The sequence below is a fragment of the Lissotriton vulgaris genome, chromosome 4_1 (genome assembly GCF_964263255.1).
Source record: "Lissotriton vulgaris chromosome 4_1, aLisVul1.2, whole genome shotgun sequence".
Taxonomy (NCBI): Eukaryota; Metazoa; Chordata; class Amphibia; order Caudata; family Salamandridae; genus Lissotriton; species Lissotriton vulgaris.
Genome location: NC_141691.1, coordinates 1853176534 through 1853191228, shown reverse-complemented (window position 1 = coordinate 1853191228; position 14695 = coordinate 1853176534). Strand labels below are relative to the sequence as shown.

General features: G+C 44.3%; 1 protein-coding gene across 1 annotated transcript in view; it reads right to left on the bottom strand.

Moving 5' to 3' along the window:
* The window catches only part of MTBP (MDM2 binding protein), a 181060-nt gene that overhangs the window by 50485 nt on the left and 115880 nt on the right, over positions 1-14695 (bottom strand). The window contains exons 18-19 of the mRNA XM_086966165.1: positions 11538-11804; positions 2623-2860 (exon numbers count right to left, since the gene is read on the bottom strand). Of these exons, the coding sequence (XP_086822291.1) occupies positions 2623-2860; positions 11538-11804 (505 nt within the window). The remainder of the gene's footprint in view (positions 1-2622; positions 2861-11537; positions 11805-14695) is intronic.

Here is a 14695-nt window from a genome sequence, read left to right as displayed (position 1 = left end):
TGCATTGCAGGCACTGGATGAAACTCCTAGTGGAGTTTGTACCTCCATTCCAGCGAGAAAGCATCTTCCAGATAGCTCTCTACAGGGAACTCCAGAGAGAACCGTTGCCAAAGTCCTTTTTGCCATCATTTGTGCCATTTATATAGAAAGCCCGGACCAGAAATTTGTTGTGGTGCTTTGCAGAGAACATAAACTAACAGGATTAAAATTCAGATGTGGTAGGGATTGAAATGGCCAACTAGCAAAGCACAAGTTTCAATGCAACAAACAATTCAAGTTTCTCCAGTTCTAGGCATTGCTAACCTAATTTTTGGAAACTGTGTGAAAAAATGGGTTTCAAGGCAGAGAGTGTGGTAAGTTACACCTCAGTACAGCTGGAAGAAAGTACTGGTCGTAAATAGAAGCCCTAGATAAGGACTGCATCAGTGCAATTGAAGATTTGAATGCAAGACTTCTAGGAAAGGGGCTCTAATTTTCACTGGACCTCCTGAACCCCTTAATCACTGGAAAGGCAAGAAGAACCGATGGATAGGATGAGCTGTGGTTATAGATGGCCTTGTTGGTTAAACTGCATATTCTGATTATAACTATGGCTGTTATGAGTAGACTGGTTAGGTCATGAATTATGGTAGGGACATGGTCATATTCCCTTGCTGCCTTAACGAGCCTAGCTGCAGAATAAAAGGTGGCATTTGAGTGGTACAGTGTCTGTGAAAGGCACACCAGCAAGTTGGCATTCCTAAAGTCTAGTGTGGGTGGCTGTTCCAAGAACTTCTTCAAAGCAGAGAGTCAGACTTTCTTTAAGGCACAGAGATGAAAGTTAGTAGCTTTTGCACTTCAAGAAAATGGGAGGCCACTGTGAGCAACAAGACAATCATGAACCCCACAAATTTAACAGAGGGTGATAAACATGGAGATAAGGTTTCTTAGGATGGAAGCATCTTTTATGTTTGAAAATTGAAAGCATAATTTGGGTCCCATCCGCTTATTGGTTAAAGGCAACTACGAAGGTTTCCAGGCCACATAGCTAGATGTAATGATTGAAGAACACAGACTGACCCATGGGAGACCCTGCAAACTGATTCCTTTGCAGAGGAGCTAAAATCACTAATATTCTCACTGGGTGCAGAAAGGTGAATACTCTTTTCCTCCCTTTGGCACAATTTGGAGGTGCCAAATGGCATAGTCTGAATATAAATGTATCAAGTGCTGTGAAAAGCACAACAATAATGGGTGGGACTTCATTCTCCTGCCACAAGGCCCCAAGTCTGATGCGAAACCGCAGCAGGCAGGCTCGTGGTGGGTCAACAAAACTGGTACTTGACTCTCTGGTACACATCCTCCCCCACCAGCACTAAAAGGCTATTCATGCTCTACAGACACACCTTATATGTTTACCCCTCAGTTCCATCTGTGATACATAACATGTGTCTTATGTGCTGCTCAACAAGCTTCCAGCAAAGTCTATTGTGTCTCACTAGTTTGCTTGTCTTTTGTTTCATTTTTGCTGCTCTCTGTGCTGACCTCATTCGCCCCCACAATGATCTCCTTGCGTGGGTCACTGTCAATGAATGCCAATGTAGTATCACAAGTGTTTCTTATGTATATGAATAAAGGCAATAAAGAACAATTTAAACAATTAAATATTTTGAACAGCAACATTTCCATTTCTACGAGAGTGGAACAACCTCTTCATATTTCTTAGGGGGAAAGAGTGGAGGTCTTGTGGTCAATGGCGTGCTATAACCTTTTTTGTCAATCTGTAAGACCAACAAGATCAAAGTAATCTTGTTTTTTTGCATTTGCTTTGAAAAAAGATACCACTCTACTACCAACACGTGTGGTATGCTTCAATTTAGGAATGGGATCAGTGGTTTAGCAGTGAACTGAAGAGGATAACGAAGAGGCCTAACTATGTCTGACTCTACCCAATCCCTTACCTTTGAAAGAAATGCTCGGGAGCTTGAGGCTCTTGCCCACCAAAATGATTACTAGTCTATCTAAATTTGCTATACGATAATGTTTATGGAATTTCCACAAAGCAGATGACAGTCACGAAGCCAAAGCAGCCGTATGGCTTTGCTTAACATGGTCTAGAGAAGCGCACGCTTTCTCAATGAATGGGTGCTGGCCTTCGGTGGGCATTTCAATAAGTTGAGAATGTACACCAACATTGAATTCAGTCATTCGAAACCATGTGTGCCAGCGCAGGACAACTCCAGATCCTATTGATCATGCCACCTCATCAACTGTATCAAAGTCTGACTGAATTTCCACACACTGTGTGTATTTGGCAAGTAGTTAATTTGCATATGAAGATCTGATGGCTATACTTCTAAATAAGCACACCTTAATTCTCAATACACCCAATTAGTGTCTGATCATTCAACTTGTACATCAATCTTTTAGAAGTAGCAGTAGTTGACATGGCTTCCGTCCATTGATGCATAGCCAGAGGGGAATACACCTTCCCACAATGAAGTATACAGTATTCTGCTACAGCAGAAGTGAGGCTAGCCACTTTGTTTGATAGTTCATGATGCACAATAATATAGACTCTGCCATGTAGAAGTGCAAGTTCAGAGGAAGGAATTGAAAATAAATAACATTAGATCATTGTACCCGTGAATGCTTTTGCGATCTGGATTCCTTCGTCTGTTTAGAAGACTCTTCTGGTTTTGGATTTCCTTTGGTCTCACATTTACTTTTAAAATCTTGGGCACTGGGCTGCTGACCAGGATTACAAGATGCAGACAAAGATCTCTCTGGGCGAGGTTGCGAGGAGACTGCTGAATGATGATGTCCGCTGCTGCCACTGGCAAGAGACACAAGGGAATCTGAACTTTCCGATTTTGATAGTCTGAAATAAAAGCAAACAGAACACATGGATGGTTATTTAAGTTAACAATTTTAATTCAATTACTAATATATGCTGAGTGATGCTTACTAAATTATACCTGAAACAGCTGCAAATCTATACTAATATAATAAAGAGAGAACCCAAACCTTTGAAGCGGGTAAGCTTAGGAACCACATCATTGGAAAGGACAGTTGCAGCATAGGCTATACAGATGCCCACCATATACATTAGAAACGTAAAAGAATCTTACCGGCAAAGTAGTCCCTTGTGGGCGTGGGCGGGCCGTGGCATTCCGACAAAAAGTGGGCGTGGGGAAACCAAACGTGTGCGTTGTGCTGGGGGCGTGGCCAATGCGGCATTCCGACAGAGAAGCGTTCCTTGTGGGCGTGGGGAAACACAACGTGTGCGTTGTGCGGGGGGCGTGGCCAATGGGAGTGGCAATCGCGCGCCAGCAATCACGCGGCATTCGTAAATCCTGGAGCGGACAAGTTATGCAAAAAGTGGAGGTATGCGTTCGGCTGGGGGCGCGGACACACACGTTACAGGGTCACACACAAAGTGGCCGTAAGCGTTCAGCTGGGGGCGCGGACACACACGTTACAGGGTCACACACTTCACATTTTCATTTGTGCTGGGGGCGTGTCAGACGTACTATGCGCTTGTGCGTTGTGCTGGGGCCGTGTCAGACGTACTGGGGGCGAAAGCCTTTACAATAACACTGGGCGGTGCGTTAAGAAAATTCTGGTGCGTTCGGCGTTCACGCCATGTGGGTTGTCTAAATGGCAAAATAGCGGATGGCAAAATACCGGGCACACACGTTACAGGGTCACACACTTCGCATTTTCATTGGGGCTAGGGGCGTGTCAGACGTACTGGGGGGGAATGCCATTACCATAACTAACAGACTACACAGCGCACACACTGCACGGCAATTGTTACAGAAGGCATCTCACTCATCTTATCTGTTCTGATACTTACCGAATGCTGCATACTACCTTTTGTCAAACTTGCCAAATTCTGCATACATAACGACTTACATTTCTGGACACAGTGTAACTAACAGGATTTCATCTCTAGATCCGGCAATGTCCATAACCTATTTATTCTCCGTCCAGATTCAAATAAAATAAAACATGTTGTATACCGGGAGATTTTAAAATAATTTTGAATTGCCTATTACACACATTGCACTGATTCTATTTCATACCCGGACAACGTCGGGACGGGCTGCTAGTGTAGAATAGAGGTAGATCATATGTCTTCAAAGTAACTTTGCAATATATAAGCAGCATTAATTTAGGGTTAAGACAGTAACGGCTTACTCGTACTATACACTGCCATGGTGTTTACGGGTACCCTCCAATTCAAAGACAAGAGGTCCTTGGGCTGGTTGATGCATGTAGCCTTCACACTCTGCTCAAGAGAGAAGCAGTGCTCGTTTTTATTCTTCTTATGTCTCCACTACAAAAATGAAGATCTGTATCTAGAGCAAGATCTAGACCTAGATCTTGAAGGAGCTTCATCTTCTTCACGCAGGCAATGCAAAGCTTATGTTCTTGGTTGCATTCGCTGACAGAAGTGACAGCAGAAAAGTTGCCCTCATTCCACAGACACTGAATGCAAGAGTCGCCAATGAGCCAGATCATAATGCCTCAAACTTGATTTTACTATTGTAGATCTTTGGGTAAGTCTCTCCTCTATGTCTTTTGAGTCCTATCTCATTGGCAGGCTGGTAGGTATACGTTTGGCACAGTGATCAATACAATGATCATTTCTGTGCAAAAGTCTTTATCTGCTACTGATATATCTCATCTATACCACAGGTTGCACCTGCCTCTGTAACACTTGCAGCCCACATTGCCCCTACACAAGGAACTACATTAGTGGAATTGTGGCCATTGCTGTTTATGCAGACATATGGTGCCATAGCAGCCCAAGTGTTTTGGAAAGCAGTAATACCAATATGAACAAATATCTATATAAATAAAAATGTAAATGTTTGTTTGTTCAAAATCGCAAATCTCCGAAAGTTCTTCACCGATTGCTTTGAAATTTTGACACAACGTGGATTAGAATACTCGCGTGTTTTTTATACACAATGTTGGACTCCAATACGCGCGTGTCGAATACACGTGTGTTTTTAATCGAAAGCCTGAACAGACACATACAAATGTCAATGTTAGTTTGTTCAAAATCTTATATCTCTGGAAGTTCTTCAACGATTGCTTTGAAATTTTGACACAACGTTGGATTAGAATACTTGCGTGTTTTTATATACACAATGTTGGATTCCAATACGCGCGTGTCGAATACACGCGTGTTTTTAATCGAAAGCCTGGACACATACAAATGTCAATGTTAGTTTGTTCAAAATCTTAAATCTCAGGAAGTTCACCGATTTTGGCACAACGTTGGATTCGATTAAGAGCGTGTCCAATATGAACTTTTTTAATCAAAAGGCCAAACAGACCCTATCGATTTGGTTGCTGCGCAACAACTACAAGGGACGCATAGAGACAATAGTCTACATATATTAGGATGGACAGTTGGCATCAGGATGGCAGACCGGGAAGTGGGTGGAGGGAGGGGGGAGGAGTTGGTTCACTTTGCAACATTAGCGCGTGTTTATATATACACACAACGCTGGAATCGAATACGCGCTTGTACAATACACACGTGTTTTTAATTGAAAGGCAGAACAGACCCTATCGATTTGATTGCTGCGCAACAACTACAAGGGACGCATAGAGACAATAGTCACAAAAACATATTGTATACCCACAAGCCTTGTGAAATTAAACATATTAGAAACGTGCGCTTACTCTTTTCTTTCTCTTCCACTTGACCAGACTGAGCCACAGCAACACGTGGCCAGGTACAGCTAGTTAAACATAAAAATACTTAAATAATCAACATTTTACAGGTGTTAATACATTGTAACCAATTCAATTCATACCTCATATAGTTCTGGCTGCTCACTAGTGTCATTTTTGACTCATGTAGCTATTTGTTTGCACCTGTATTTTGTTCCAGTATTTCATCAGTTTTATACTTCTACTTGTATACTGTACATTTTTGTAAGCTGCACCCATTTCACTTTTATTCCTGTGATGCACTGATTGCTACCTCATATATTTTTGTACACTTTTGTAAGCTGCACCCATTTCACTTTTTATTCCTGGATTGCACCGATTGCTACCTCTTATATTTTGATTATTTTGGCTACTCACCAGTGTCACTTTTGTCCCATGTAACTTACTGTTTTGCATTTGTTTTTTGCACATGTGTATCCATATCGCTCACCCTCCCATACCCACCTATACCGCCATCCCAATATGGATCCCATCGGCAAGCACACATATAAAATCAACTACCCATCCACACTCACCAAAAAAGCCGCTAAACGCTTTAAGCACAACTTCCTGAAGTCCCACCCTGAAACCCCCTTTGCCGACACCTACTTCTCACCGGTCAATGGTTCCCTGAACATCGATATCATCTTCCACACCACACGCAGAGCTCAATGGAGAAAAGCGTTCCACTCCTTACTCATCGTCTCCACCACCAGGAAATCCGCTCATGGCCTAACTCTCCCCATCACACCATCCCAATTCTTCCCAGGCAGATCCACCATTACTATCTACAATAACGGGATTGTCCTACTTCAATCCACAGACAGGAACCTGGAACTACTAGACAACCTGTTCCCCACTTTCAAAGAGCACCTCTCCAATCCTCGGACCTCCACTCATATCTCCTCCAGCACCTTCACCCCCGACTTCACAGCCCCCACCCACAACCCTTCTAGCCTAGCTCAGCACCAGAATGACACGCACCTCACCTCTACCCCCAGCACCCTAGCCAATCACCCACCTGCTGTAACCACCCCACACTCCTCAATCACAGACACAAATCTCTCCCCCTCATACACCAGCCGCCCCCAACCACCAACCCTTGGACCCCCCTCATACCACTCCCATTCCTCTCTCCGCTGACATCACAGCTCCCACCCACAACCCCTCTAACCTAGTTCAGCACCAGAACGACACGCATAACGACAAATCCCACCCTTTATCCCCCCCCATTCTCAGTCCCCACTACCGCCCTCTAACTAACCACGCAGAGCACACCACATCTATTAATTTAACTCCTCCTTCCCACAACAGGACCATCTCCAATCCCATTCCCCCCCCCCCCCACTCTCAGCCCCTACTACCCTACCTGCCCCCCCATCACCACTAACATACACTCAACCTCCACCCGGCTCTCTCCGCCTGCCACCAATGCCCTCATCTACACCACCAACCTCCTCCCTACTTGATCCACACCCATCCCTCCCAAACCCTCTCTCCTCTCTAACACCAACCCATACACCGACGCCACGGAGCCCTCCACGAACACCAACCCACCACCCCCACCCGCACGCTAATTCTCAGGTCAGTTACTCACCCATGATTTCCATCCCCAACACCAACACTTATCCCACGCTGGACAAGATTATGTCCACCCTCCTCCAGCTCAAAGAAGACATTCACACCATCAAAGAAGACATTCACACCATCAAAGAACTACTCCTCACACACCCCAGACACCCCTCACTCACCACCACCCCCCTCCCAACTTGCCCCCCACACTTCCGGATGACTCTCCCACTCTACACCCCCCACTCTGGACCGCGATCCCTGTCCACAATCGCAATAACCGCCCCGTCGCCCATGCAACCCTCTTTCGGACCTCGACACGCTCACCCTCCACCGCTCCTATGACCCAGCTCCCCTAAACCACAGAACCGCCACACACCTCTCCATTCCCACGATATCCCCGTAGACCCCATACTAAACAACAGAATCTGTCCCTAATAACCTTAGAAAAGTCCCCCTCTCTTTAGAACCCTCTACCTCCCCAGACACACCCCGTCTCAAATGCACTCTCCTCAACTGCAGATCGGCCTCTAAACACTCCTCCGCCATCGCTGATCTCATCTTATCATTGGACCTTGACCTAATCATCATGACTGAAACCTGGCTAACCGAATCTTCTACACCTATAATGGACATTCTGGTTCCCCCCAACTACCACATCACTAGACTTGACAGGTCTGGCAAGATAGGTGGTGAAATTGCATGCATATACAGGAACAACCTTTCTGTTCTGAAAGTCACCGCACCTTCCCTACCCTCCCCAACTTCCTGTGAATACATCTGCCTCGATATTATCAGTGAGGGCAAACCGATATGCTCTCTTCACAGCATTTACCACCCACCCAGGGACAACCTCACCTTCGCCCAACAAATCATGGATATGATCTCAACCAATTCCGGACGACAGCTCACCCAAATATACCTTGGTGACTTCAACCTCCACTGGAACGATCACAATGATGCGGTGGTAAATAGTCTTAAAAATTTCCCCAACGCCCTTGACCTCACACAATTATGCAACAGCCCGACCCACGAGAAAGGCTCTATCCTCGACCTTATCATCTCCAAAGAGGACGCTATCCAACTTGAGTCTATCCAACCCTGTGACTGGTCAGATCATCATATCGTCACATTCTTCATCAATGAAAAAGTCAAACTCAACACGGTTCAATCCTCCAAGCCTAAAGTCTGGAAAAGAGATCTAAAAAAACTCAACCCAAACTCCCTACCCTCGAACAGCTGCGACCTCCTACTCCCTCCTACCGGCGATACGGACGTCCAATCCTTGACTGACCACTATCTCAACGCCATGACCTAAATAATTAATGAGGCTGCACCCATGCAGCTGAAAAGAGTCTCCGCTAAAATCTCCAATCCATGGTACGACGGGAGTCTCAATGAGGATAGACGAGCCATGCGAATGGCAGAGCGCACCTGGAGATCAGCTCCCTCTGCACTGCACCTAATAACACTGAAGAAAAAGAGAAACGCCTACTTCAGGAAAATAAAGCGCACAAATCAGACTTCTTCAGCCTCCAGCTCAACCAAGCAAAAAACCGTCCGAGAAAACTGTTTGAGCTAATCAGAACACAATCCAAGGAACAACCCCAACCACTCAGCAAAATGTGCGAAGCACCCTCCTGTGAAGACTTCGCTGCTTTCTTTATCCAAATAACTGACAACATAAGGAGTGATCTCCTCATTGACGCAAGCTTTTACTCCAAACCCCACTGCATAGCACCCACTGAACCAAAAAACAATGCTACATGGTCATCCTTCGACACCTACTCTGAAGAAGAAATTGGCAAACTGCTCAGCACCTTGAAACCATCCAATCACCTCACGGACCCCCTCCCTGCTAACGCTGTCAAAGACTTCACCCCGTTGCTCCTTCCACTCTGGACTAAAATTATCAACAGCTCACTTCAACAAGGAACCATCCCTGACTCCCTCAAAGTGGGACAAGTCACACCTCTACTAAAAGAAACCTACAGACGACCCATCTGATCTAAACAATTACCGTCCCATTACCAATATTCCCACCCTCGCCAAACTCTTGGAAAAATGCGCACAACTACAATTGACTAAACACATTGATCAGTTTGATCTCCTCAACCCTCATCAATCAGGCTTCCGAGCAGGACACATTACAAAAACTGCTATGACTCACATAATTGACGACGCCCTTCAGATCTTAGATCAAAATGATACCTGCCTCCTCATCCTTCTTGATCTCTCTTAAGCATTCAACACCGTTAAACATGAGAATTTACTCGAACTTTTAAACACAAGAATGGGTCTATCTGGGACTGTTCTCAAGTGGTTCACTTCCTTTCTGCACAACAGGTCGCAGAAATTCAAGAGCAACAACCTGATGTCCTCGCCAATACTTGTATCGTTAGGCGTCCCCCAAGGATCTTCCCTATCCCCAACCTTGTTCAACCTAGTTATGGAACCTCTCACCACCTTGCTACAAGCATCCAATGTACTCTTTCACATGTACGCCGATGACACCCAACTATATCTCAAATTACAATCCCCCAAAGACATTCTACTCCTGAACTCAACGATCAGAAGCACCCAATCCTGGCTTGCCGATAATCATCTCAAACTCAATGCTCTGAAAACAGAGTTCCTTCTGATCTCACCTCCCGCGAAGATCTCTACTACTCAAATTTGGCTTAAACACCTAACTGCACTCAAAGTCAAACCCACCATCATGGACTCAGCAAAATTTTTAGGCATAACACTCGACACCAATCTCAACATGCAGCAACATATCAGCAAGGCAACTAAGGGAGCGAACTACCAAATCAACACCCTGAGGAAACTTAAACCCTTCCTCCCAGCCAAAGACTTCCAAACTGCAGTACAAGCACTAGTCATCCCTCGAATAGAATACGGCAGCATCGCCCTCTGCGGTCTCCCTCTAACTACTACTGCACCCCTAAGAGCTTCTCTAAACGCTGCAGCGAGACTCATCACTGGGTCAAAAAAACACTCCCATATCTCCCCTGACTTGAAATCCCTGAACTGGCTGCCTTTAGAAGCCAGAATACATCTGAAAATCGCCTGCATGACACACAAGGCTGTACACCTGAGCTCACCCGGATACCTCACCCAGAAGCTGACAATCTCTGGCGGCTCTAGAAACACTAGAGGCACAAACAATCTTCTGCTAAAACCTCAAAGATTCCGGAAGGAAAAAACTTATAAACGCTCCTTCTCAGGAATGGCACCCAGGATCTGGAACTCACTCCCTCCTGAAACCAGGCTCATCTCCTCCATCACACTTTTTAAGAAAGAAGTATAAGCTATCCTCATGGCTAAATACACTTGAAATATTAACGTGGATTTTTAAAGACTCTGCACCGATCTGTATTTTCTGTTCGATCCCTTCGATTATTTGTACTACTTGTATTATTGACCTACTTGACTGTCTATGCTCACACTTACTGTATTTGCATCATTGATGTGCCTGTTTTACTATGCTCCCTCATGTACCTTCCCCACCCCACTTATTACCTACAACTACGCTATACCGAATGGCCTGTTATTCACTCTCCTGTTTGTATCCCCTGCTTTGTAAAGCGCTCTGATATCTGCATAGATCTTGTTCGCGCTATATAAAACTTTCAAAATAAATAAATAAATAAATAAATAAACTGCAACTGTTTGCACTACTGGGAAAAGAGGCAATTTCTTAACAAATTTAAGAAGATCATTCATCAATTGTGTAATAAAAAATCCTAACCTTAAGAACTGGAATAGAGAAGCAGGTTCTACAGTAACAGACTCTAGAGAAAAAGTCGACTAGCATCAAAAAACTATGCTGAGTAATCAGATTGTAAGGGTCCCTAACAGTGAAGTAATAACAAACAGATCACATTGGGTGAGATTCACATCCTATTTTGCTTAGCTAGGCAGAGGTTTAGGTGTATAAAAATAAAGAATTTGTAAGGATAAGAGAAATTCTGCAATTGTAAATGTCAGTCATTGTGGTAAAAAAAGCAACAATTTGGCAGTTTGTGCCATCGTAGCTTTAGGAGTGTAGCAGAGAATTGGGAGTGTCCAGGGTAAAGATGATGTAAAGTACCTGCAAGCAATTTGAAGGACCATTCGCACAGTAGATGTGTATGAAAAATGTACTTCCAACAAGGTTTAATTAACTGCTTCACCATTGTGGGAATACGCAAAAACTAATGTATAAAGCAGACGTGTTTAACAATCGAGGTTTCCACTGTTTGCCTTGTTACCTTTTGCTTGGTAAAGGTCCATCCATATCCTTGGATCTACGCTTCAGTCTTAGGCTTTCTGATCTGACATCACTCTGTACGGATTCCCCATCAGGCACACTTCCAGGTTCTGATAATACAGCAGGAGAGGGCAGAGGGCTTAGAACAAACGGAATGGGGCAGCCTTCCCTTGTGCAGGTTGTCTGGGTTTCATAGCGGATAAGTCGAGATTGAAGCTCAACAAATCCGGAGTCCCTTTCTAGAGCTCTTCGGTTATCCAGGCAGTATCTAGAACAAGCAAAGATAGGAATCAAAGCCGGTTTGAGTGTGTCAGGTTTCTCATTTATCATACTGTCTTTCACCTGCTTTAATATTAGCTTCAATGCAAGTTGAATTTCTTTGAGGTAAAATAATGTAACACCCCAACAATTAGCAATTAAATCATTTTGCAGATCTTGCAATCACATATGGATACAAATACAATATGAATTATGTTCTATACACCTGACACGCCAAAATATCAGACAATATATGCACTTTACTATGAGGATTATGAAGAAGCATTTTAATTTAGTACTAAGACTCAAAAACCAAACCATAGGGAGGTTTCTGCTTCTTTGAGTTCAATCTTGTTGGTATATCCTGAAGCATTATCTTTTGGCTGAAGAGGGTAATCTAAATGTCTGGCAGAGGGATGTGCATATTATGTGCTTCTTAATATATCTGGTTGGGCCAACGAATGCTTGAGCCTGGCACGAGTCAAATATCTGGTTTGACTCAACCCTTCTTTCATGGGACGGCTCAAACACTTTGATGCAGTCAGCCATCCTGGGAAGCATCCATTAACCTCTTGGCTTCTCCTGGAGTACTTCGGTTTGATAGGTCAAGAGAGGCCACTGGTACCTTAACAGATAGAGTGCTCTGCTTTAAACTGGACATTTTTTGTGAAAATAACACATATGCATTTTAATATGTGCATTTTGTTGTGTTGCTTCATATGTTCCATTCACCATTCTCTTCGCCATTTTTTAAAACTGAATAATAGTCCGTTTCACTAACATATTTCTTATAGAGTGAGATGGATTCAGCATGTAACAAAAGGAAATTGCTAAGTCTGTTTTATTGAACACATTGTACTAAATTAGAACCTGAAAGAGAGCGCAATACATTCTTTTGAGTAAAGCTGGAGTGAGATGGCCGTTTTCCAGCGACTGAAATGCAGACTGTGTAACTGGTCAAACCAGTGGCCATATCCGGTCGTCCTCACTTGACCATGCTAAGTACGCATAGACAGATCACCATGCTTCACTGTATGACAAGAACAAAATACATTTTAGGGTGTCAATTAAGCAAAAACAAAATATTAAAAGCGGTATGGTTTGAAAGAACAAAATGCTGCTCCATGAATTATACAAAAATGGCCAATTTGTATCTGCACATCACAAACCAAATTGCGTTTTAGCTCACCAAAAACAGTCTCTTTTTTAGGAGAGAGTGGGATTTTTTTCTTGAATCTTTCCAAGAGTATGTTTAGAAATGCCAGGCTAGTTCTTGGGGTTTATGTTATTCAATGGAATCAGAGTCAGACACTTCTGAGAACTTCCTGAAATACCAATTGCCTTCTTTTTCGGCTGCAGGGTTACACATTGCTCAAATAGCACATGTTTTTCACACAATAATTTAAATTTACAGGCATTGTTACATAGATATTGTGGTTAAGAATCAGTCTCTAAACATACTTACAATGTACCAACCAATCTTACGGCTAGTTTATCTTTCAGTGCTTAGACTGTGGATCGCCCAACCATATATTGTCAAGTTAGAAGCTTGAGAAAGAGGGATCTAGGGCAGCTTTGCCAGGAAGATGTGTTACATCATCAGGCAAACCAGCATAGGAATAGCAATTTAACCTGGCAATAATAAAGATGTGTCTGGAGAGTCTGATTCTAAGCTCTTTTCGGCACAGTCAATAGTGATGTCTGCCAGGGTAACCATGTTGCACAGCACTGAGGACGCCTGTGGCTTTAGTGGGAACAGTCCAGTAGGGTTACAGCAGCAGAGGGCATGAAGCAAAGGGGAATCAAGGCACTCTTGATGTTTTCAGTAGGGTACCAGCAGAGCATGTACAGCTTGGAGAGGCATGTGCTCGGGTGATACCCCGTGAGGGCAGGACGTGGGATAGGTCAGCCAGCAAACGGAGTCTCACCTACTGCTCCTGGGTATGCCAGTGTGCAACTGGCCTGACCATAACGAGAGAGGCGATTAATCCACCCCATTAGGATCATCCAGAAGGTACAAAGTAGGTCAGTACAAGTTATACGGCACTACAAATATAGTATCTTAGGGTATGATATCACAGACACACACTTTCACCATCCCTACGCGAGTAGACGAGAATCTCCAAGTCCTGATAAAATGCCACCATCCTTTGGACTAGGAAAGGCATGAAAAATGATGACACCTCTCACTTCACATACACTATCTTGAGCTTGAGAGGTTCAGAATAACCTGCTCTTGCTTTGACTCTTTAGTCTCCTTTTTTTAACCATAGCATGGAAACCCGGCTAATAAAGACTCTTTTGGGATTCCTGTAGTTCTCTTAATCCTGCACACACTTTTCCTCCTCATCTACTCATACCTCTTCTAAGCAGACTCCCCTCCACCCCATCCATCTAACATCGGCAAAAAGAAAAGACCAACAGCAAAGAGCCCCACTGCGGGCCCACTGGGCATTACAGCTCCGGCCCAACTAGGAGCTGCCCGATAAAGAAGCATGACACCCCTTAGGGTGTGTGAGGGTCTTTGCTCCTAAAGGAGCAATCCCCCCTTTCCCCATCTATTCTTCACACCTGGACCCTCCTCCTTCCCATTAGGAACTGCATACCCTTGTTTTTTCGATTCTTACCTAGGGGCACGCATGCTGGACCAGTCTCAAGCCCCAGTCTCTCCCTTTTTGTTCCCGCTCGTGAGATACAGCCAGATGGATTCAATGAGGGGATGGCAAGAGGTGGAGGCCAATCAACTGGAGCACATGTGGCTGGCGAGTGATCAGGCCGGGACCAAGGCCTCTGTCAGCAAATCTGGCGCTGTCTTCAAATGACAGTCTCCCCTGTCGCATTTGTTAATCCCTCCTGGCTGACCTGCGGTCATGCCCAGTCAGGAATCTGCTGAAAGCCTAT